Source organism: Herpailurus yagouaroundi, unplaced genomic scaffold, assembly GCF_014898765.1.
Source record: "Herpailurus yagouaroundi ecotype Mexico unplaced genomic scaffold, PumYag 191, whole genome shotgun sequence".
NCBI classification, from domain to species: domain Eukaryota; kingdom Metazoa; phylum Chordata; class Mammalia; order Carnivora; family Felidae; genus Herpailurus; species Herpailurus yagouaroundi.
In genome coordinates, this window is record NW_024412422.1 from 1478546 (window position 1) to 1502389 (window position 23844).

The 23844-nt window shown below is 54.2% G+C and overlaps 2 protein-coding genes across 5 annotated transcripts in view; one reads left to right on the top strand and one right to left on the bottom strand.

The window, feature by feature from the left end:
• GGT5 (gamma-glutamyltransferase 5) overlaps positions 1–14563 on the top strand; it is a 43468-nt gene extending 28905 nt beyond the window's left edge. For 2 of the 4 annotated variants that reach the window (XM_040443560.1, XM_040443558.1), the window contains 2 exons: positions 12630–12685; positions 14416–14563. In XM_040443560.1, the coding sequence (XP_040299494.1) occupies positions 12630–12685; positions 14416–14542 (183 nt within the window). In that variant the 3' untranslated portion in view covers positions 14543–14563. Of the gene's footprint in view, positions 1–1205; positions 1678–12629; positions 12686–14415 lie in introns of those variants that run through there. The other 2 variants (XM_040443561.1, XM_040443559.1) reach the window with 1 other exon arrangement.
• A 7-nt stretch (positions 14564–14570) lies between these two features.
• Positions 14571–22275, bottom strand: SUSD2 (sushi domain containing 2). Its single transcript, XM_040443557.1, has 15 exons — positions 22130–22275; positions 20401–20608; positions 20101–20252; positions 19507–19674; positions 18808–18982; positions 18476–18677; positions 18171–18256; positions 17808–18076; positions 17590–17733; positions 17337–17495; positions 16227–16475; positions 15840–16112; positions 15511–15687; positions 15320–15422; positions 14571–15208 (listed from the first exon to the last, which is right to left on the bottom strand). The coding sequence occupies exons 1-15, from the start codon at positions 22209–22211 to the stop codon at positions 15184–15186; spliced, it is 2472 nt and encodes an 823-aa protein (XP_040299491.1). The 5' UTR covers positions 22212–22275; the 3' UTR covers positions 14571–15183.
• Between the last annotated feature and the right edge of the window lie 1569 nt (positions 22276–23844).

The window sequence follows — 23844 nt, forward strand, 5'->3', positions numbered from 1 at the left end:
TTGTGGCCTCAGCTATGAGGACCTCAGCCTTCAAATCTAAGGACCTTGGGCAATTGGTGCATCAGGCAGAGAAACATAACCCAAGGACATGGTGCTCTGGAGACCTCGCCCTACCACTGTGACATCAGGTTGGAGGCCCCAGTCTTGGGGACTGTAGAACATCAAGGTCTTTGTAAATAGAAGTGACTGGCACCTAGGGTCAGTGGGCTAAGGTCCTTAGTCTGTTGGTCCAAAATGTTAAGTGGAAATGTGGGGCCTGAGTAGCACAGGCCTCTACACTCCAGGATCTGTGTAAAAGTTACAGACTGGTAAATGTGTAAGCGCCATAACCCTAAGGCAAGGTACTCAGTTCTTAGAAACCTACACCTGCCTGGATTTCTGACACCCTCAAATTCCATAGTCTCACTGTCTCAGACCTGAGCCACATGCTCTGAGCACCTTACCCTCAGGACCACTGGTGCCTTTAGCCTGGGGGTCAGTGTCCTTGGGCTCGTGGATCTTCAGAGAAAACGGTATCTGAAAATTTGAGTCCTTCCTCCAGCTGATTCCTCAACCATTGGGGCCCTAAGCTTTCAGGGCCCGAGGTCCTAAGAAGTTTACCATGTTCTTGGCAACCAGGATCTCTGGTCTTCTCATGTCAGTGTTGAGATGGAAGGTCCTATGTAGCCTGACTGCTGGTGCCAAGATCTTTCCTCTTCCGTGCCCCAGGGCCCCTGGGCACTCCCCACCCCTCAGTTGGGCAGTTCCTATGTATGGAGGAGCTGGGACTCTGAGAAAGGTCCCAAGCTCTGCCTTAAGAAGGCTTTGCTCTCAAAGTCCTCAAAATTAGAGGTCTCGCAGTGTAAGTCCCCATAAGCCATTTCTCTGCCAAAGCCGCTGGATACCTCAGATGTTGCAGCTAGGCCCCTGGTATCCTCAGATCCAGGACAGAAGTGATCTTGCATCTCTAGCTCCTTCTGGCCTGGGTGACATCCTCCCCACCATGCTCCCTGGAGCCTGGCTTCTCCACTGGGACCTTTGGTGGGAGGTCACAGGCTCCTCGCCCTACAGATGAGGCTGCATTAGCACCCTCCCATCCTCACCGCCACTGGTGCCCAGTCCTGCCTTCCCCGTTGGGGCTGTCAGACCTCTACCCGGGGCCCTGCCCCCTCTGCAGGTGTTGCGAAGCTGCCTTCACCTGTGCACTGGCCTTCTCTCCTCTCCAGGAGGTGCAGAAGGGGCTCCAGGACAGGGGCCACAACCAGACCATGAGGCCCTTTTTCCTGAACGTGGTCCAGGCCGTGTCCCAGGACGGGGCCTGTGTGTATGCCGCAGCGGACCCAAGGAAAGGCGGGGAGGCCTCGGGCTACTGAGGAGACTGCTTCTGGCAGCTGCGATCCGGCCCACCGTCAGTGTGTGCTCAGGCTGGCCTTGGCTGTGGGACCCAGCACCCAAGCAAGATCTGGACCCTTCAGCGGAGGGTCAGCCTGGGCTGCAAGAGGTGGGGACAGGCTGGACGATGGACGACTGTGGGGACTGAGCCCTCCCCAGAGTCTCATGTGGCCCTGCCCTGGCCCCCCAAGCTTCCCCTGGACCTCTTACTCAGGACCGTGGCCCACTCTCCCTCCCCACCTACCCCACTCCCCATCTGTATACCCTCTAGTCCAAGATTAAAGAGGAGGGTGGACCTCGGCATGATTTGGGGTGTAGGTTTGGGAAGGGACCCTTAGCACACACACAGCTCTTACAGTCCTTCACCACACACCACCGTGAAGGTGTGGAAACCGAGGCCTAGAGACTGGCTGGCCCTGCCCAGGACACCGCTGCTGGGCCTCTGCAGTGTGCCTGCCTGGGGCCTATCAGTGGGAAGACAGGGCTGTGGCCTGGGGGCGTCTGCCCCCCAGGCTTGCCAGGCCTTAGGACCATCTCTGGATCTTGTCCCGTGTGCCAGGAAAAGGCTGGATGAAGTAGAACTTGGGACCCCACCTCAGCCCCCAGCCCCATCCATTGGCCCCATTCTCACCCTCGGCACTGTTGACATTTTTGGCGAAATAGTCTTTGTCGGGGGGGCTGTCCCCACATTGTGGGATGTTGAGCAGCATCCCTGGCTTTTGCTCGCTAAACTCAGCAGCACCCGCTACCACCACCACTGGCCAAATCATCCCCAGTTAAGAACTGCTGTTCTGGACCCATTAGCCCCCCACTGCTGAGAAGGGCTTTGCCAGCTGCTGGGTGGGCTGCCTGTCCTGGGGGGGCCTCGCTGGACTGACCTGGGGGGGTCTTACCCCACACCGGTTCCTGGGAGCACTTGAGTGTCGCCCAAATATCCCTCAGGGGCATACCTCCACCTGGCAGGTTCTGGGGATCAGCTCTACCGCTGAGCCACGGCCTCCCACCCTGCTCTGGAGTTTGGCCAAGCAGGGCAGGAGTAGGTACAGTTTCCATGGCTGCTGAGATAAAATACCACGAAGTGCCTTCCAACTACAGAAATCTATGCTCCCATAGGCTAGGAGTCTGAAATCAGATGATGGGGCCGAAAGCAAGGGGAAGCCAGGGACGAGTTCCCTCAGGGGACTCTCAGGAGAACCCTTCCCACCTCTGCCCACTTCTGGTAGCTGCTGGTGTCCCTTGGTGGCCACATCACTCTAGGTGCTCCATCTGTGGGGAGGTCATGTGGCCTTCTACTCTTTATGTGTGGAAGTCTCCCTCTGCTTTGGGCAGGGCTGGGTGGAGAAGGCACCCTCGGGAAGTGTGTAAAGACACTTGTGGGCATATAGGGCCCATCCAGATACTCCAGGATGCTCTCTTGTCTCAAGATCCTTAACTCAGTCACAAAGGCACTTTTGCCATATAATGTGCTAGGGATCGGGATGGGGACTGTTGGTTGACCACAAACGGGGAGAGAGGGCTGGATGGGGCAAGTCTCTGATCTGAGCCTGACTGGGAGGACAGAGGGGGGTATTCTGGCAGACTCTAAGAGAAAGGACCTCGGGGCCGTTCACTGCTGCACCCAGGCAGCCTGGGGGCCGCAACTCCTCCTAGAGTCTGACTTTGGGAGGGAGTGGGAAGAAGGCTTTAGGGAAGGGCGGCTATGGCTCAGGAGTCAGGGGTGCAGAAAAAGTGGGCTCAGACAAGCAGGAGTGAGGCCGTTTCTGACCTAGTGGGATCCAGAGGCTGGCCTTGGCCACCATCCTGGTGGCTCTACCACATCATTCACTGAACTTCACAGCCAGAAAGGATGACAGAACTTCTCTTCTCTATACTGCCTTTGAGGCTTAACAAAAGTCCTAGGCCCGGCTCTCACGGGCCCAATGGGTCTCTCCCTGAGGCTCAGTTACCACACATGAGTGATGGCTCCCCATCCCAGCTCTGTCTCAGGTTTCTGGGTCATCAGACCCCATACCCACACACCAGCCAGGGCCACAGGCACCTCGGACTCAACACACCAAACTGGAAGCCAGCTCTGAGGCAACCGGAAGCTCTCTGTTGTCTACCTCTCCCCCTCCAGTCACCCGGTTTCCTCTCTCCGACTGCGTGGCTCAGCCCTGCCTCCATTTCCTTATCCTTCTCCACCTCCTTGTTGCTGCCACTGCCTCGATCTGCTCCCCACTCAGACAGTGATGGGCTTTGGAAGATGCATACCTGATCTTGCCACGAGGCAGCATGGATTCCTCCTTGTTCCTGCTGCTCCTGGAGGAAGCCTGCTCTTCTCCCTCCCTGCTCCTCCCACCCTCAGGGACTTGCCCAGCCCCTGCTCACATCCCACCCACCAGTAATGCCAGGTAGCCACCCCCTTCCCGGCCCATCAAGGGACTCTTACTGCTGGCTCTTTACACATCTTGTTACACAGGGGAAATCAAAACCAGGGTTGGGGTCCCTGGGTGGCTCGGTCGGCTAAGCGTCCGTCTCTTGATTTTGGCTCAGGTCGTGATCTCACAGTTTCGTGAGTTCAACCCTACGGGGGCTCTTCTCTGCCAGCACAGAGTCTGCTTGGGATTCTCCCTCTCTCTCTGCCCCTCCCCTGCTCACGCTTTCTCTGTCTCTCTCAAAATAAATAAATAAACATTAAAAAAAAAAAACAAAAAACCAGGGCTGCAGTATCTTCAAAATAACATTGGCAGAGTACAGATGAGCCCCTAGAGCCTATAGCTAATGCAGGATCAAAGGAAAATTCATTGCCTTAAACAGTTGCATTAATAATAAGAATCAAAATGAATAAAGCATTTAAGTGAAATTTAGTGCAGGAACAATCAGAACAATCAGGAAAGCAAGAGGAGAGGTTCAGTAACAACTGAAGGAGAGACTGATAAATTTGAAATCAGAAAAACAGGTCAGAAATGTTATTCAACTGCCTACAGTATAAATGAAAGAAGTGTGAATACACAAAAGAAGAAATGACAATGGGGAAATTAGCTAAGATATAGAGACAGTTAAAAGTATAAAAAACCTGGGGCGCCTGGGTGGGCCAGTCAGTTAAGCATCTGCCTTTGGCTCAGATCATGATCTTGTGGTTTGTGAGTTCAAGCCCTGAGTCAGGCTCTATGCTGACAGCTCAGAGCCTGGAGCCTGTTTCAGATTCTTGTCTCCCTCTCTCTGCCCCTCCTCAGCTCGTGCTCTGTCTCTCTCTAAAACATAAATAAACATTAAGACATTTTTTTAAAAAAGTATAAAAGATCACTCACCTTCATCCAAATAAAGCTGGCAACTTTGATAAAATAATGTCCTTACTTTCTAGGACAACGTAAGTAGGGTTGCCATATGTGGGACATACTCATACTGAAAATATTGTTGCTTATCTGAAATTCAGATTTAATTGAACCTCCTATACTTTTATCTGCTAAATCTGGCAACCTTAAACATAAATGACAAACAGATCCAAGAAGGGGCAAAGATCTAGATGTGTCAATGATCATTGAAAAAATTAAGAACATTGCAGGAACACTAGCCTACCTCAAACACCCTTCTAGAAACTTCCTCAGGTGAAGTGTGTCCTGCCACTAAGGCCGGAGACCTGTCCTGCCAGTTAAGCTTCCACAATGAGGAGCAAGAAGGAAAATGTCCACATTCACTTTATGATGCCAGCAAAGCACTGACCCCTAAACCTGCCAAAGCAAGCCACAGGCCAATTGTGTTTATGAAACTCAATCCCAAGTTCCTAAAGAAAGTATTAGCAAGGAGAATCTAGCAACACATTAAAGCAATAACGTGTCCTGCCTATCTCAGTGGTGTCGACACCAGCACAGCCAGGAAGGTCTTCTCTTGGTGTGAGTGTTACTCTTACCTCTTATCTTTCACCCAGGGAGAAAAGTCACAGGCTTATTTATCTCCATAGAGACTGAAGGAGCATTGGACAAAATTCAACACCCATTCTTGATTTAAAAAAGACAAAGCGCTCCTGGGTGGCTCAGTGGTTAAGTGTCCAACTTCAGTCAGGTCATGATCTTGTGGTCTGTGAGTTCAAACCCCATGTTGGGCTCTATGCTGGCAGCTCAGAGCCTGCTTTGGTTTCTGTGTGTCCCTCTCGGCCCCTCCCCTGCTTGTGCTCTGTCTCTCTCTCTCTCAAAAATAAACATTAGAAATCAATTTTAAAAATTAAGTAAACAAATCCACCAAATTTTAAAACAAATTATAAGCATACAGCTGTTAAACATGCAACTGTTAAGCATATGCTGTTAAAGCAGCATGTGAATAAAGCTAAGAAATCAACCACAATACAAACTCCACAGAGAGATGTAAATAAATACGGAAATCTTGTCTCTAGCAGACAAGGAGCATTTCAAAGCAGTAAGAAAAAGATTATTAGCCATACCTATCTGACCAAATGGGTAGCCATCTAGGCAAATAATGAAGGGGGACCCCTGCCTTTTTATTTACATCAAAATAAATTCCAGTCAGATCAAGATTTAAGAGTAAAACCATATAAATATAAAACAAAATACAAAAACGAAAACAAAGAAAACCACAGGGGCGCCTGAGTGACTCAGTCGGCTAGGTGTCTGACTTTGGCCCGGGTCATGATCTCGCAGTTCGTGGGTTCGAGGCCCACTTTGGGCTCTGTGCTGACAGCTCAGAGCCTGGAACCTGCTTCCGATTCTGTGTTTCCCTCTCTCTCTCTCTCTCTGCCCCTCCCCTGGTATTCTCTGTCTCTCTCTATCTCTCAAGAATAAATAAACATTAAAAAAAAAATTTTTTTTTAACACAAAGAATACAGGGAAATTTATTTATACTCTTAGAGTGGGGAAAGCCTTTTCAGGCATGGCATAAAATCAAGAAGTTGTGAAAGAAAACAAAAAACAAAAAAAAAGATACATTTGAACACAGAAAAAGTAAAAATTTTGATGTGGAAAACATCTTAAAAGACCAACGGACAGTTGCAACACACGAATGGATCTAAAGAGTATAGTGCCAAACAAAATAAGTCAGAGAAAGACAAATGCCATATGATTTCTCCCATGTGAGGAATTTAAGAAGCAAAACAAATGAACAACGGAAAAAAAAAAGAGACAAACCAAAAAACAGACTCTTAACTCTAGAGAACAAAAGAGGTGGTTAGCAGAAGGGAGGTAGGTGGAGGGGTGGAGGAACTAGGTGATGGCAGGAAGGAACGTGCTTATCGTGATGAGCACAGGGTGATGTATAGAATTGTTGCATCACTATATTGTACACCTGAAACTAATATAACACTCTATGTTAAATACCTTGGAATTAAAGAAAAATCTTAAAAATAAAAAATAAAAATAAATTAGAAAAGACCAGGGAAAAACTTGGGAAAAATCGTTTCAGTACAAAAAATATAAGGGGCTGGTTTCTTTAATATTTAAATACTTACTTAATATCAAAGAGCAAGTATCCAGTAGAGAGATGCACATTAGACCACAGAAAGAGAGCTACAAATGGCCGCTTCAACATAGAAAAAGTTGCTTAACCTCACTCATGAGTAAGCGTGGCCAATAAAAACAGTGAGACCCCCACAGGGACAGAGTAAATAACTCGGCTCAGAAGGCTTCCTCTGTGAATTCTTCCCACCACTGATGGAGGGAAACACATCAGTCTTACACAAACTTCCAGAGAACAGAAAAGAGGAAACATTGCCCAAGGCTTTAAATGAGGCCAGCATCATCTTGAGAACAAAATCTGACAAAGACATTCCGAGCAGTGAAAAGTAGAGGGTGATTTCATTCATGAACAGAAATGCAAAAGTTCCTAAATGAAAGACAAGCAAACCAAATCACTCCCAATTTGGGTTTATTCTGGGAGTGCAAGATTGGTTGAATATGAGAAAATCAAGCAATGCAATTCATTGCGCTAATAGCCTAACAGAATAAAGAAAAAAAAAAAAAAAAAGGATTGACCATCTCAATACATGCAGAAGAGAGTTTGATAAAATTTCCCAACTTGCACTCACAATAAGAACCCTTAGGGGGCGCCTGGGTGGCGCAGTCGGTTAAGCGTCCGACTTCAGCCAGGTCACGATCTCGCGGTCCGTGAGTTCGAGCCCCACGTCAGGCTCTGGGCTGATGGCTCAGAGCCTGGAGCCTGTTTCCGATTCTGTGTCTCCCTCTCTCTCTGCCCCTCCCCCGTTCATGCTCTGTCTCTCTCTGTCTCAAAAATAAATAAACGTTGAAAAAAAAATTAAAAAAAAAAAAAGAACCCTTAGTAACTGTAAATTGAAAAAAAAAAAAACCCTCCTTAACCTGATAAGTCACAGCTGCAGAACCTTACAGTAAACATCATACTTCATGGTAAAACACATAAAGCCTTTTTTTTGAGATGGAAGGCTCAATCCCTTTGAGCCCAAGATGAGCATGGCCAGCTTTCATCATTTCCTTTCATCTAAGTTTTCACCAGTATAATAAGGTGAGGGAAGAAAAAATAAGGCATAAAAACTGGAAAAGAGAGCATAACGCTATATAGCTGCTCTACAGATAAACCATTAGAAATAGGCGAATTTAACACAATTGCTGGGATCAAGGAAAATACACAAAAAACCAATGGTATTTCTACATACCAGCCACAAATTATTTTTTTTAATAATTTTTTTAAATGTTTACTTATTTTTGAGAGAGAGAAAGACAGAGTGCAAGCGGCAGAGAGGCACAGAGAGTGCGACATAGAAACCGAAGCAAGGCTCCAGGCTCTGAGCTGTGAGCACAGAGCCCATCACGGGGCTCCAACTCATGAACCATGAGATCACGACCTGAGCCAAAGTCAGACGTTTGACTACTTAACTGACTGAGCCACCCAGGTGCCCCAAAAACATCTTTTGGAACAGAAATCATAAAAGCATAAACAAAATCAAAGCCTAAAAATGAAACTAACATCAGTATGCAAGGCCTCTACAATGAACATTATAAAATAGAATCGAGAGAATATAAAAAAACCTAAATAGGGGCACCTGGGTGACTCAGTTTGTTGAGAGTTCGACTTCGGCTCAGATCATGAGTTTGAGCCCACATTGCACTTGCGTCAGCCTGTCAGCACAGAGCCTGCCTCAGATCCTTGGCACCTCCCGCCCCCCCCCCCCCATCTCACTCTCTCTCTCAAAAAATAAATAAAGCATTTAAAAAGACCTAAATAAATGGAGAATTATACTATGTTCATGGACTAGAAGGCTTAATGTTGTGAAGATGCCCATTCTCCCCATATTCATCTATAGAGTCGGTGCAACCCTAATAAAAATCCTAGAAGACTTTTTTGTGGAAATTGGTAAGCTGATTCTAAAATTCGTACGGAAACACCAAGAACCAAGACTAGCCCAGGCAATTTTGAAGAATAACCTAAACGGAGAACTCACATTACCAGGTATCAAGAATGAGCTACGCAATTAAGTAATTATATAACTGGTAAGTAAGGCAATTTGGTATTGGTGAGAAGATAAACTGGGCAATAGGACAGAACAGAGAGTTACCGTATCTCTGATAGAAGGTTCACAGCAGTGCAGAGGGGAAAGGATGCTCTTTCAACACATGGTACTGAGTCAACTGGATATCCACGTGAAGAATGTGTATCCTGACCCCTCCTACCTCACACCGTGCACAATCTATTCCAGATGGCTTGCGGACCTAATTATGAAGTATGAAGCAATAATGCTTTCATAGGAAAACATAGGACAGCTTTGTGACTTTGGAGTAGTCAAGTGTTCTTAAATAGGACATAGAACTGACTATAAAAGAAAAACCTTGATAAACTGGACTATATTAAAGTGAAGAATTTCTGTTCAACAACAGACATCCTCAAAACAGATAAAGGCATTAAAACAGCAACTCACATAGTGGGAGAATATTTACAGTGTTTACATCTGACAGCAAACTCTTATCCAGAAAAAAGAATTTCTGTGAATCAATTTGAGAAATTCAGGTAACCCAACAGAAAACGGGCAAAGGACTCGAATAGGCACCTCACAGAAGAGGTGCTCCAGATGGCCAATGAACATATGAAATGTGTATTGCTTCACTAGTGTCAGAAAAACGCAAAATAAGTTCACAGTGTGCTGCCAGAACATACCTCTCAGAGTCACCAAAATGAAAAAGACTGAAAATACCGAGTGTTGGCACAGATATGGCAAGATGGAACTATCATACGCTGCCAGTGAGAATGTCAATTGGTAAAATCACTTTGGAAAGTGGGTATTATCTGCTGAAGCTACCACACACGTAGCTCATGCCCAGCAATGCTGCTCCTGGGAACATACCCAACATAAATTTATATATGTACGCATCAAAAGACACATACAAGAATGTTCACAGCACTAGCCCTTATAGCTCCAAATTGGAAACCAACCCAGTGTGCCTCAGCAGGAAAATGGATAAACAAATTCATTTGATGGACTAATACTCAGGAAAAAAAAGTCAAGTGCAGCCTCATACCTCAACATGATTGAATCTTTTAAACATGCAAAAAAGCCAGACATAAGAGAGGATCTGCTCTATGATTCCATCTACGTAAATTACAAAAACGCTCAAAACTATTTTATGGTGTGAGAAATCCGTGGCTAACCTGGGAAGGAGTGGGAGGGCAGTGACTGACAGAGAATGGTGGCGGGCCAAGGGTTGGTACTGTGCAATATCTTGACCTGAGTGGTAGTTAACTGGGCATGTTCACTTTGGATTAATTCATTGGGCTGTACCCTGAGCTTTCTTGCCTACAACTTAAACTTTATTTATCAGGGTTCCATCAGAGAACCTGCAACTATGGGAGCTGGCCAAGGAGTCTCTGTAAGGCTGTTGTTTTCCACCTGATGTTGGAGCTGGAGGTCCATGTGGCCGAGCGTCTTGAAGAAAAGGTGGCGTTAAGTGGAGGAGAGGATCCAGAACTAGCTGGTAACCCAGGAGTTGACTGGAACCCACACGGACTGGCTGAAACCCAACACCCTTCTTGTTGCCAAGGGCGATGAAGATTTCCTGCAGAAGCTGGACCCCTTTGTCAGACATCTGGCCCAGGAGTCGGGGAAGCTCAAGGTGGCCTGAGGACAAGTGGAACAGCTGCACCCATGACCTCTGCTGGAGCCGACAAGCTGAGTCAGCAGATAAGCCCTGATGAGTCTGAGCTGCGAACAACGTTGCTGATTCATTTCCCCACTGTAAATCTTTCATGGAAATCTCTCTTGTGGTCCACCCTGCCTGGAAACACACATGGAAGGGAATTCTGGGAATGTCGTTCAGGGAAAGAAAGCTCAGTGGGCCTCGCAACACATTTCGTCCATCTGGCCAAGAGCGAAAAATGCAAAGGCTCCTTATGCTGATGAGGGTGTAGAGGACTAGGCTCCGTCAGTAGGTTGGTGGTGTCAACGAGCACAACTCGAGGCACAACTCAAGGAGGAAAATGCACGCACTGCTGAGCCAGTCAATTCATCCTCTGGTGTGAATTTCTCCTCTGAGTCAACCTGAACTTATTTACAAGGCGCAACAGTGTTTGTGGAAGCAAACGACTGAGCACGGCTTAATGCCCACAAACTGGGGACTCGTTAAGTAAACTGTTCTGTTTGAATTTTTTATTTTTAATTGTAAAATACAGAAATACATAACGTTAATCACCTTGACCATTTACAAGTGGCCGGTCCAGTGGCATTAAGCACGTTCACACTGCTATACAGCCATCCCCCTCTCCCATCTCTAGAACTTTGTCGTCTTCCCAAACTGAAACTCTGTCCCCATTAAACACTAACTCCCCGCTCCCCCTTCCCAGTCCCTAGTCCCTAGTAACTTCTATTCTACTGTCTGTCTCTGTGAATTTGATGACTCTAGGAACTTCATATGAGTGGAATTGTACAGTATTGTCCCTTTGTGGCTGGCTTATTTCACCAAGTATTAGGTCTTAAAGCTCATCCATGTTACAGCATGTGAATAACATGCCACTATATGGATGGACCATATTTTCTCTACCCATTCACCCATCAATGGACACGTGGTTGCTTCCACTTTTTGGCTATCGTGAATAATGCTGCTATGAACATTGGTGTATCTGAGGTGGGTTTTTTTCTTAATTTATTTTTAGTTTTTGTTAAGTTTATTTATTTATTTTGGGAGAGAGAGAGTGCACAAGCAGGGGAGGGGCAGAGATGGAGAGAGAGAGAAGCCCAAGCAGGCTCCACATCGTCAGCGCAGAGCCTGATGTGGGGCTCGAATTCATGATCTGTGAGATTGTGACCGGAGCCAAAACCAACAGTCAAATGCCTAACTGACTGAGCCACCCAGGTGCCCCTTCGTGTCTATAGTATTTATTTTCAACAGTAATGAAAAGTGTAAGGCCATCTTTTTGCACCTCTGCCTCTGGTGTATAGAGAAATCAACGGCTGGAACAAATGGACCCCAAAAATGTATTAAGGTTTAATCACAAGTTTATTCCTTGTTCTGGTAGCAGTACTGGATGGTAGCAGTTCCGGTGAGCAGGTCAGTGACAGAGGGAGAGGGTTCCCTGCCACATGCTGGGGACCCACTTTGTCCCAGGGCCAGGGCCACCTTTGCATCAGAGGGAGCAGCAGAGAGATCCTGGAAGGGTACCAGTGGGGAGTGTTATGGTTCAGGCCTGGAAGTGTCCTGCCCTTTTCTGCTGGCTTTGCACAAGCTAGAACTCAGTCACGTGACCACCCCCAATTGCAAAGGAGGCTGGGAAATGTAGTGCAGCATGCGGCCCTGACGAGGCACCTGGGGGGTTGTGGACTCCTCTGCTGCTAGTAGGCACCTACTCAACTTCACTCCCCTAATGGCTTTTGTCCTTTTAAGTTTGGCTGAAATGGGACTCCTCCAGGAAGCACCTCTTGATCTCCCGCTCCGGAGATGTGCTGCACTGAGCACCCCTTCCCCTCTGAGCAGCCACTGGACTGTGAGCTCTGAGGACAGAAGTGGTGCAGAGTAGGCACTCAGTCACCCCGGGGCTTGTGGGAGGAACCAGCCTGGCCAAGGAAGGGGTCCTGCTCCCCACTGTGCTCTATCTGTTCCTTGGCCCTGAGTTAATGGAAGGGCAGGAGGGGAAGCAGACACTTCCCCCATCTTAGTCCTGTGGCCCCTGCTAGGGCCCGTGGGCTTATGTGGTTCCCACTCTTGTGAACACCTAGGCCTGGCTCTGGCACCCTTTGCTCTGTCCCTCAGCCCAGGGGTGTTACTGCCTCACCAGCTACTTGACTTCCTGACTCTCCCATCACTTGTTTCTAGGTCCCTGGATTACTGCCCCTGCCCCCCTCTGCTCCAGAGCCCGACCAGTACAAAAGGTAGGGGACTGGCCATTGGGTTCTGATGCCCTGGGACTGTGGTTTGGGGAGACCACTTCTCTGAGGCAATGGTTCCCTGACTTTAATGTCTCTAAAGGAAGTCTGTGGGGGCTATGGAATCTTCCCCCTCACACAGGCCCAATAGTACCCGACTCCCTACAGGCCCCCGGGAAAACCCATCAGGTGTTGGGGCTTCCCAGCCTGGCCTGTCCCTGGCACTGGGAATTCCTGATGTCTGGGGCCAGGGCCACAGACAGGGCACCCCTTCTCCTGCTGGGGAAGGGTGGAAGCGGCTCTAGGGCCCAACCTGGAGGGATGAATGAAGGGTACAGGAATGTAGGAATGTAGAAACGTTGGGAAGCCCAAGGGAGGTCATGTTTTACTCTTAGGATAAAGCCCAACCACCATTGCCTGGTGGGAGAAGCGTCACTATTCTTCAGACCAGACTCCACTTCTCTTCCTCTGAGCCTCTGCCCAGGCTGTTCCTCTGCCTGGAACGCCCTCTTTCACCAATCACATCTCTGACAATTGACCTATGCTTTCAGGCATGGTCTGGGAGCTGTGAAGCTGCCCCTGCCCACCCTTGTGTGCCTGGTCTCACAGGTCCAGGCTGCTTTGACCAGGAAACTGACCTGTCATCCGCTGACTTGTGCCTGGCCGAGCCAGCCTGGCTTGGCACAGGGACACCCTGAGGACCCAGGTCGGTGGGAGGCCAGCCTTGCTTTGCCTCATCTGCAGAGGAAAGTACCTGCCGGGTGGCCAAGGGGCCAGCCCTCAGCCCCATCCTTCCCTGAGCTGGAAGCCGGGAGACGTGGGGTAGTAAGGAGTAGGGCCAAGGATATCCCCAACCCCTCACTCTCATCTCTGTTCCTTTGAATGTACCCCATTGCGCACACTTGCCTCCCCCAGACGGCACCTGCCCCTACCACTCAGGTTTCCCACCTTTGCCCAGGACTGTTGGCCAGGAGCAGGTCTAAGAGATTGGGGAGGCCTGGGTTCTGGCCCCGGTGGTCAGTGTCAACTGGAAAACCTGTGCTCCTGAGACTGGGGGGTGACTTGAGAGGCCCTCCCAGCAGAGAGAGATGCAGAGGTGGGCTTGCATGAGCCTTAGCCAAGGTTTCAACAGCTGGCCCAGCTGAAGAGCAGACACAGACCGCCCTCCCCTAGGACCTTGGGTAGCCTCCACCTCCCACCTCTGTTCCTACCCTCTGCTGCCCCCGTGTGGCCACTCTCAGCACTGCATGTCGCAGTGAGGGGGGCCCCCACTTCCAATCACCTCTCGCCCAGGGTTCTACATTCCTTGGGCAAATTCCCCCAACCCCCACCTCTCAGCCTGAGCCACGAGACTGGACCAGGGAGCACCAATCTCCAACCCCACCCTCCACTGTGCTTTCTCTGAGACCCATGATACAAGCTTGACCCTATCTGGCCTAGGCCCTCCCATGGCCCCCACTCAGCACCCTCACCACAAAGAGGGCAGCAGTAGCAGGAGGCCTGTGCTCCATACCCAGTTCCTGGGCACTCCTGGGTAAAGTGCCCAGGGACCCAGAACATGGGCTCTGGTCGGGAACTACCAGTCACTGCCTTCAGGGTGGTGCTAGGGCAGGTGACTGTGCTGGCCCATCCCAACTCCTGGGTACCCGGCATGGCATCCATGATGAACCCTTTGCAGACACTGTCCTTTGTCCTCAACCCACAAAACAGACACTGTTCGCAATCCTGCTTTTCAGATGGAGACAGGCTGGAGAGGGACATGCCCCAGGTGGCCTGCCAGTGGATGAAGGACTCAGATCTGGGTTGCTCTGGGTGCTTTTGACCCCACAAGGCAACCATGGAACTCTCTGGCACTGGAACTGAAGCACAGCATGAGCACCAGGACACAAGGGAGGGGGCACCACAGGTTTGTTTTCTCCTGGTACAGGTAGGGGTGGTATTTCAAGTGACATTCCAGAACGGTTGGAATTACAAGCCTGGAGTTCAGAGTGACTCTCCACTAGGGTGTGCTGAGGCCTCTCCACACACTGAGCCTCTCCCACTCAGGCTGGGGCAAGTTCAGCAATCAAGGCAGCTGGGCGTTAGGGCTCCCGTGTTGAGGCACCAGGTCTCAGTATATCAGGGGTCAGGGTCATCAGACACGGGATCTGAGGTACTAGCATTTGAGTTACAGGTGCCGGAGTACTGGGTCTCTAGCGACAGGTATTAGAATTCAAGGGTATGGAGTCTAGGGGCTAGAGCACCAGGTGCTGGTCTCGGGAACTGCACGGTTAGAGCCAGGTGTCCAGGTCTGAGGTGACAGAGCAGGTCACTAGTCCTCAGGTCCATGGGCATTAAAGGCTCAGACATCGGTTGTCCGGGGTCCCAGGTGAATGGTGCTAGGGATTTGAGGAGCAAAGTAGTGAGGTGCATGTTCTCAGAGGTTTGGGGCTTTCTCCTGGGAGGTTGGTCTTGGCTCCAGGGTGGCCCCATGTGGCTCCTGCTGCCGGTCAGATGTGCTCCCCTCAGGGCTGTGAACCCCAGCTGGCCCTGCAACAGAGACATTGTCTAGAGCAGGCATAGAGTCTTAGGAGAGCCAAGGAGGGGCACGGACCAGGGTCCTGCTGGTGGAAACCCAGGTCTGGGTGGGTGGGGTCTTACATGTTGCTCTTCCTGCGGCGCAGCAGCACGTAGACGAGTGCAACCAGAGCCACCACTGCCAGGCCTCCAAAGATGATGCTCAGCAGCACTGCGTAGCTCCGTCCTGGCGACAGGGCAGAGCAGTGAGGGCTGCCCGAGGGCGGGGGGCAGGGGGCGGAGATAGGGGGGCCAGGTGGGCAGGGCATCCTCACCTGGCTGGCACACTGGGGTGGGCCTGGACCAGGTGCCATCAGCTTGGCAGGTGCTGGCCTCTGCCCCAACCAGGCTGTAGCCGCTATTGCAGTGGAAGTGGACAGTGGAGCCCATCAGGTAGCTGATACCTTCCTTGAGCCCGTTGGGGGGCGGAGCTAGCCAGCCACAGGATCTCACTGGGGTAGGGGACCAGAAATATACCACAGGTTTAAGCCAATGGCTACCCTGCCCCCTGGCAGCTGCCTGCCCCCTGGCAGCTGCCAGCCTAGGAGGCCTTGTCCCAGTGTAAGGTGCCCACCCCCTTGCCTGTGCCCCCAGACGCCCTCACCAGGCTTCAGGCTTTGCACACGATGCCGGTGCCACTGATGGGCCATCCGTGTGGCATTGCCCACACTCAGGCTCCCAGTGGCCATTACATCAAATCTGCAGAAATGGTTGTCCCCACACAATTCAGCAGCCTCAGTCTCCTGGCTGGGGTTGGGGGTGGTCTCCTCGGGGAACAGGGGCTGAAAGGTGTGGTCATGCTTGGGCTGGTACAGGAAGTTGTTAACCAGGAACCAGGAGTCATAGGTGAGCAGGGAGGAGGCGTTCTCCACGGCCCCTGGGGAGACACGCAGCAGGTCTTGCTGGTGGTCAAGAGTCCGGAGTCTCCCCCTTCACTTCTACTGACTGTCCCCCCACCCCCACCCCTAGTGTGTGCCTCGTGGTCACTCACAGTCGGCCCCAAAGCGGAACAGCTCTCGGGAACTGGAGCTGAGGGGCAAGACCTTCCCATTGCGCAGGGTGAAGTCATCCGTGGGGTCATCATTGAGTGTGCCGAGGAGGCCTCGTGTGTGGGTGAGGAACTTCTCGGGCAGGAGGACAGCCACACTCAGGAATGGACCCTGGACACTGACCTCCAGGCCAGCCCCCGATGACAGCATGATGGATACGCTGTCCCCGGCAGCTGCCGACAGGAACATACCTGGGCACAGTGGAGTTGGGGTCAGCGTTGCCCACTGAGGGTACCGTGCTGGGACTCCACAGTCCCAGAATGAGTGGGTCAGCATTCATGGGCTTTCAGGGAAGGGGAGGGCGTCCCCAGGGCCTGCTGGGACACCCTCTCACCCCGTGCCGACACCTGTACTGGGACCCCCACACCAATATGAAGGGCCCAGGCTCTTAAGGGACCCCTCATGCCGAGGCCCTGCATGTGGGGTCACCTGTCAGTCCTCGCTCCTTGGGGAGGCAGCAGCCGTGCCCACCCCCACCCTTCCTGGGGGTCCCTGCACCCTCAGCAGCAGCAGGGCCCATCCCAGGTACCCTCCCCCCCAGCCACAAATCATTTCATTAGCTCAGTTCCTTGAGGGAGCACCACCAGGGAAGGCGGTCGGGCAGGTGGCTGCTCCTTAGCCCTCAGGGCCAGCCAGTGTCCTTGACGCAGGTGATTCCTATCACTGTAGCTTCCAGCTCCAAGTCCTACTGTCCTGGCGGCTCAGGGTTCTGACCACATGTGTCTGGGGCTCCATATGAAAGCATGAGATCAGACCAGGTCCCCTGGCTACATCTCACTATCAGAGGCCTAGAGCCTCATCTGCCCACAGACAGCTGTGGGCTGGGGGCATGTGTCCACTGTGCCGGGCCCCTCAGCGTGGGGTGCAGGGGTGGGGCTGACTGGTGCACCACAAGGCTGGGCACAGTGGGGACAGCATGTAGATCATAGCGAGAGGCCTCCATCTCTGCACCCGTGCTCTGAACCCCAGGGCCAGCGAGAGGGATGGCGGCTCCGGCGAGAGGGAAACGGCATGCAAGTGGCCCGCTGAAGCTCCTGGGCCATCTCACTCACCATTCAGGTCCATCCAGCTCTGCTCGGTGAAGCTGAGCACCTCCTGGTTCAGCAGCACTTGTAGGACCCCTGCCCCGCCAGCCAGCCGGACCTCTACCACGTCCGAGTTGCCCTCCTGGACAGCCACGGCTGTCAGCCCTGTGCCTCGGTCCCGCGTGCCTGGGGTGGCAGGTGCAGAACACTGTCTGCTCAGCTCCAGCCTCCCTCCCGGGATGACCCTGAGCCACCCAGGGCCCACGGGCCCCGGCCTCACCCTCAGGCGTTGTCCCGGGCTCAGCCCGCCCCTGCACCCTTAGATTGGTCAGCGTCGCCTCCAGCAGCACGTACTCGCCACGCCCATTGAACGTGAAGTTGGCACCATCGAAAGTGATGAAGTGTGGGTCCCCGAAGGCAGAGGCTGGGGAGAGCAGAAGGTCAGGTGGGCCTGCCTGGCCTGGCCCTGCTCGGGGCCCAGCCGCGGCTGGCACCCACCTAGGCGCGGTGGCCGGTAGCTTCGACAGTCACTGGAGGGCCGTCGCCGCATGTATCGGGAGCAGTCGGGTGCCCACAGACAGCAGTGGTAGAAGCTGATGACATCGTAGAGCCAATGGGAGAGACCAGGCACACGGGGTGGTGTGCGGAATGGGGGCGCACCCCAGTCATGGCCACGGTCCGGGGTGCTGCCACCAGTTGAGTCAGCCGTCAGGAGCTGTGTGCCTGCCGCCGTGTAGCAGCACTGCTGGCCAGAGGCGTACCGGGGGCTGGGGGAGGGGGTGGGGGGACGGGTCAGGGCTGCTGTGGGGACCGTGCCCCACAGCCCTGCCCCCTGCCCCAGCCTCCCACTGCGGGGCTCACCTGGCTTGCACGGAGCGCACGCAGTGCACGGCACCCGGATGGTAGGTACACACGCTGCCACGCTCAATGTCACAGCCGTAGTCTGTCTACAGAGCAGGATGTTGCTGTCACCGGGGCTGGCCTCAGGCTCCGTCAGCCCCTCGCTGGGAGTCAACCCCTGAGGGCCCTCGGACCCCAGCCTCACCTCCCAAGGGCCTCTACTTCCCCACCCCACCTCCCGGGCGGGTGCCACCGTGCATTTAGTGGGGACAGCTGGCCCCACCTGCCCCCAACATCTCCCGTGCCCTGACCGGGTAGGGGCTTACTTGGAAGCGGCCAGAGTCAGCCTGGGCCTGAGCCAGGGTGCAGGGGCAGTCAGGCAGCTCCTCCAGGAAGTTGGGCAGTTGGTCCTCCAGCTCCTCCCAGGCCAGGCACTGGGCGCGGGCCCAGGCCACAGGGTCCTCCTGGAAGTCGTCACCCAGGTGCCAGGCCAGCGCGTGCTCGTTGCTCCAGAGTGCGTGCACATCCCTGCGGGGGCCACGCACTCAGAGGGCTGCACCCACCCTCCCCACCCCCAGCTCTGGCTTCCCTGCGCAGCACGGGGAGGAGCCGCGGACAGACCCACCAGCCCGTCCTCTTCATGGCCGCTGGCCCTTACTTCTCCCCCGCGTAGTATTTGCTGTTGATGATCCGAAGTGCACCCACTTCCCATCTCTGGTATTTTTGAGGTGCGGGTTTTGGGGTGAAGGTGAAGAAGCCGGAGTTGGGGATGTTTGTGACCAAAGGGTACAGGTATGACCACTTTGCTGTCCACTCCCCTGAATATGGCTTCCCTGAGGGAGAAAAGGCCTTTTTCAGTGCTGGGGCTCCTCCAAAGAGCCCGGAGGCAGAGGAGAGACCAGTTCCCTAGCATGCACAGAGCAGCCTGACAGATGGACAGATAAACAGATGATTCCCATAGGAAGGCCTGCCCTGCTGCTCCAGCAAGGACCCTGGCTCGAGTGACCACCATCTCCTCCTCCCCCACGCTAGGGTCACAGCCCATGCTCGAGGCCAGGCTAGCAGTCCAGGGGCTTGGAGAGGATGGGCGGAGCAAGCTTTTCTGTTTCCAAGAGCTGAGGATGTCCATACCTGCTTCCCGGAGCTGGACCGCAAACAGCTAGGGATCCCCAGCCTCCCCTCCCCCACCCCACTCCCACCCAGTCCCCTTTCTTGCCTGTACTTTTCTTGCTCGAAGTCCCCACCTGGGATTTGGCCCTACCTGGAATTCTCTTTCTCCCACCTCTGCAAGCCCCAAACTCCCAACCCTACTGGTCTACAGAGCTCCTTCGTCAGTCCAGCCTTTGGCTGGCCTCACCTGTCTCCTCATAACCCCACAGCTCGATGGTGACAGTCTCCGTGGGCAGAGTCGAGGCTTGCCAGGTCAGGGTGAGGTTCCCTGTGGTGTCGGCAGTGCCATAGTATTGCCATTGCGTCTCATTCACCAGCTGGCTCTTCTCTGTCTCCGACACTTTGCTGGGGTGCACTGGGTGGGAGGGGAGGGGTGAGCGGAGGCCCGAGGCCCAGGGGCTCTAAGAGCTGGGGGTGCCTCCCAAGGATAAAGCGTGGCAGTCCCATTAGAGCAATGACTCCCCCAGACCCTCAAGTGAGGAAAGGACAAAGGCCATGGGAGAGGCTGCCCTCTGTTGCCCAGGTCTCCACCTGGCTTCCCCCGTCCCCTGGCCTGGCTGGGGACTCCTGAAGCCCCCACTCCCTCTGGGCTGGCTCCCCTGTGTGGACGTCAGGGGGTGGGGAGAGGAGCTGGAGAACCCACGCCCCTGTGGTCGGGCGCGCCTCCAAAGGGACTGGTTAAGCCAGAGAAGCAGGGCATGGTTGGCAGGCAAGGTGTGCATAGATTAGCGCTAGGGAAAGTCCCTGTTGGGGAACCGAGGCCCAGGAAGCTGGGGCTCACCGGCCAGCCAGGTGCCCGAACGCGGGAAGGAGCGACCATTGTCCATCGAGAGTGTGAAGGGGATACGGCCCGTCTCATACAGCAAGGGTGACACACAGTGCACATGTCCAGAGGAGTCCACGTGCCCGAGGGTCTGGATGCTCTCTTTAAACCTGTGGGGGGCCGGAGGTGGCAGGAAAGCCTGGGCCAGGGTGGGCTGACCCTCTCCGAGGCCTGGGCTCCTGACCTCCTCCCTGGGGGACCCAACCAGCCAGCTGTCCCTGGGTCCCCAGCATGCAGGGAGCCCCTCGGGCCTCCCACCTGCAGATCACACCATCAGTGGGGTTAAACCAGTTGAGGTGCTGCACTACAAAGTCCTTGCCACCCATCATAGAGCCTGAGTAGGGCGAGATTTCCAGGCAGAAGTCCCGAAAGTCCGAGCAGCAGGTGTTCAGGCCGGAGCAGGTCGGGTGGCAGGAGCAGAGCCCATCCCGGTCTCCACAGCGGTGGGAGCAGGTCCCCTTGGCACCTGGAGGAGAGGGAGGGCCCTGAGTGCCTGGCTGCCCCACGGGCAGGCCTCGAATTTATTTTCCTGGAGCCCATTAGAGAGAAGCATCCCCAGGAGAATGCCAGCCGGGATCGCACTACCCACCAAGGGAACACAGTGGAAACCCACAGGGCCTGTGGGGGAGGGATTCTTGGTACAAATGATCTAGCAGTTGCCTGAATGATTAGCTAGAACAAGAAGAGATAAGGGGAAATGTCTCTAGACAAACGTGTGCAGTATCAAGAGGAGCCCCCTGGGCAGGAATGACCTTCTGCCACCAAGTCCCGGAAGACCACAGCCTCAGATGGCCAGCAGTGGCTGAGCCCTTGACGGGCTGGGGGACCCTTCTCTATTCACTGAAGGGTCAATAGACCCAGCCTGGAGGACAGTCTGGGGTCTGGGGACTTAGCTACTAAGAGGCCCATTGGAGGCCTGGCAAGGGCTGATGTCCGGGCTTGGCGTGCTCCATCTCACTTCGCCAGGCAGCACCAGCTCACCGACCATGGCCCCCGAAGGAGCCCCACCCTTAGGGGAGAGGGCAAGGTGTGCTCCCTTCCTCTGAGGGGAGTGGAAGGACATCTCCAGCAGAGGGCCCAGCAGGGCCAGTGTGAAGGAGAGGCTGGTTTGGTGTGGGGCTGTGGACATCAGGCCTAGGCTCTTACCACCATGGGGACCTATGACAGGGCCATATTTTCAGGGAATCCATCCCTCTGCGGCGGGATGTGGCTGGGCAGATTGGAGGGTGGAGACTGAGCTGGGGTACAGATGCCAAGGCAGGATCACCCGTCCCACCTGGCCTTTCCCTGTGACCCTATCAAAGGGGGCCAGTCAAGGGCTGGGACTGGACCTGAGCCACCCCAGTGACCCCATTTCACCCAGTGCAGGGCTTGGCACTCAAGAGCGTCAATAAACATTTATTGACGGAGGGAGGATGTGATGGCTCAAGGGAGTGGGGGAGGAGGCTGAGTGATGCCAGTAAGTGAGATAAGTGGCAGAAGGGTGGTGGCTTTTACCCAAGATGGGAGATAGGGGTGGGGTGGGGGGCTGGGGAGCCTGTCACTTCCAGCCCAGTCCAGCCTGAGGCTCTGGAGTAGGAGCTTTCCCCCAGATTTCTCAGGTTCAGCCCCACCCTAATAAGGACCCACAATCCTTCCTCTTGCCTGACGGGGGCTTAGTGGGACTGGGGGCCCTCCACGTGTGAGCACATCCTCATGCAGGCCAAGGGCTCTCCTGAGCCCACCACTCTCCTCTAGACCACTTCCCTCCCAGGCAGCCAGCACCTCCCAGCTCCTAGCGGGTTTAGGGTGGGCACAGCTGACTCTCCATCCTGCCAACAGCCCCTGGACCCTAGGATCCCCAGAATTTCTTCTCACAACCCCCAGTACAGTCCCAGATGGCCTGACAGATGGAGGAGGCTGAGCAGAGGGGTGTCCGCCCTGGGCCTGGCTGCAGCAGGCAGACAGACAGACTGACAGAGGCAAGAAGGGCAGGGTCGGGGCGTACCTGCTGCAGGCCCGGGGCCTGGGCCTGGGACTGTCGCCAGCAGCAGCAGCAGCAGGGCCCAGAGCAGGAGGGGCAGCTTCATGGTGCGGCCTGAGTCTGCAGCCTGCAGCGCAGCAGTGGCTGGGAGCCTGCAGGCCGGCTCACTCCCCACTGGCCTGGCCCCGCCCGCCCTGCACACAGCGCAGCCGCCCCGCCCCGTCCCGTCTCGTCCTGCTCCGCCCCACCCCACCCCACCCCACCCCACCCGGTTCCCCTCTCAAAGTCCACAGGTGCCCTCGTGGGCCGGTAGGGCCCAACCTGCGCTGTTAGCACATTCCTGGCCCGCCAGCCCAGGACGCGGGGGAGGGGGTCCGAGCCTCCAGCTATTGGACCTCTCTGGCACTCGGGGATCTGGATGTCCAGAGGCCACAACCCAACCTAGACCACCGGATCCCACCCCAGGTCAAGCCCCGGGCGGGAGGCCAGGGTGGGGCTCCGCTGGGGATGGGACTTGGCCCAGTGGGTTAGGCCAGGTGGTCCTTAGAATCTCTGGATTCCAGCGCCCTGGGGGCCCTCAGCCCCCAGGGCGCCCAGCTCCCAGCCTCAGCTTCCCTGCCTGGAGCAGGTAGTCCCAATTCCTCCCCCAAGCCTGGCAGGGAGAGGGAGCAAGTAACTTCCTGCTGATCACTGGCTTGTGTGGGTACTGAAGGAGGGAGGGGAGGAGGGGATCCCTTTCTGAGGGAGGGGGCGAAGGCTGTGGGAGGGAGCCTGGCCAGGGCAGGTTAACAGTGGGGTTAGAGGCTGAGACCAGAACCCCCTGGTCCGGAATCCCCGGAGTGGGGCTGGCCTATGAAACAGGGGCTCCAAACAGGGCAGGGAGGCTGGGAGAAGAGCCACCCAACCCCGCCCACCCCTGGCAGTCACTCAGAGAATTTGCATTATCTTTTCATTGTTCTCCCTTCTCACTGTGCAAGGAAGGAAACTGAGGTCCCGGTGTGGATAGACGGGATCACTGGGAGAGGCTGCAGTGCTGGGCTAGGTCCCAGGCAGCTTCCTGGAGACCCCCTCCCGTCCCAGGCCTGGGACTCACTAGGACCCTGCCACCTGGGCTGGGTGTCCAGACCGACAGATGGTTGTCTCCCCAGAGGCAGCTTCTAAAGGTGTCCGTCCAAAGGGGATACATCCCCAGACGAAGGGAACTGAAGCTGGTGGGGGCTATGAGCTTAGGGCCATCCAGCGACCCTCCTCAGCTCCTGCGGTCTGGCCAGCCTCCCTTCCCTGGGCACCCCCCCTTCTCATCTGGCCTGCAGTTTCTCTGGAAAGGAGGCTCCTATAGGCATCAGGGAAGCCAGTTGGGGTGGTCAGGAGCTACATCTCCCAACTTGGTTGCTGGGAGCTCACGGCACCTCTCTAGGTGGGTGCTGATGGCTAGTGCTGGGGCTCATCCCAGGCCCTGGGGCGAGGGTGCTCCTTGTGGCACGTCAGGGAAAGGAAGAGGATAGGAATGATTCCAGGATGGGTCCCAGGTGTCCTTGGGGGTCTGAGAGCCAGGAAGCCCTGGGAGACTGCTGCGTTATTCCCAGAACTCTTTCTGGGCACTCCGGTCTGAGAAGAAGAGAAGGTAGGAATTTGGGGAGAGGGGCATCAACTGAGTAACCGCTACCCCTGCCCTGCCCTCGCCCAGCAAAGAACCTGGATTTAGGGACGTTTTGGTGAGGACCTCCCCAAGGCTGCTG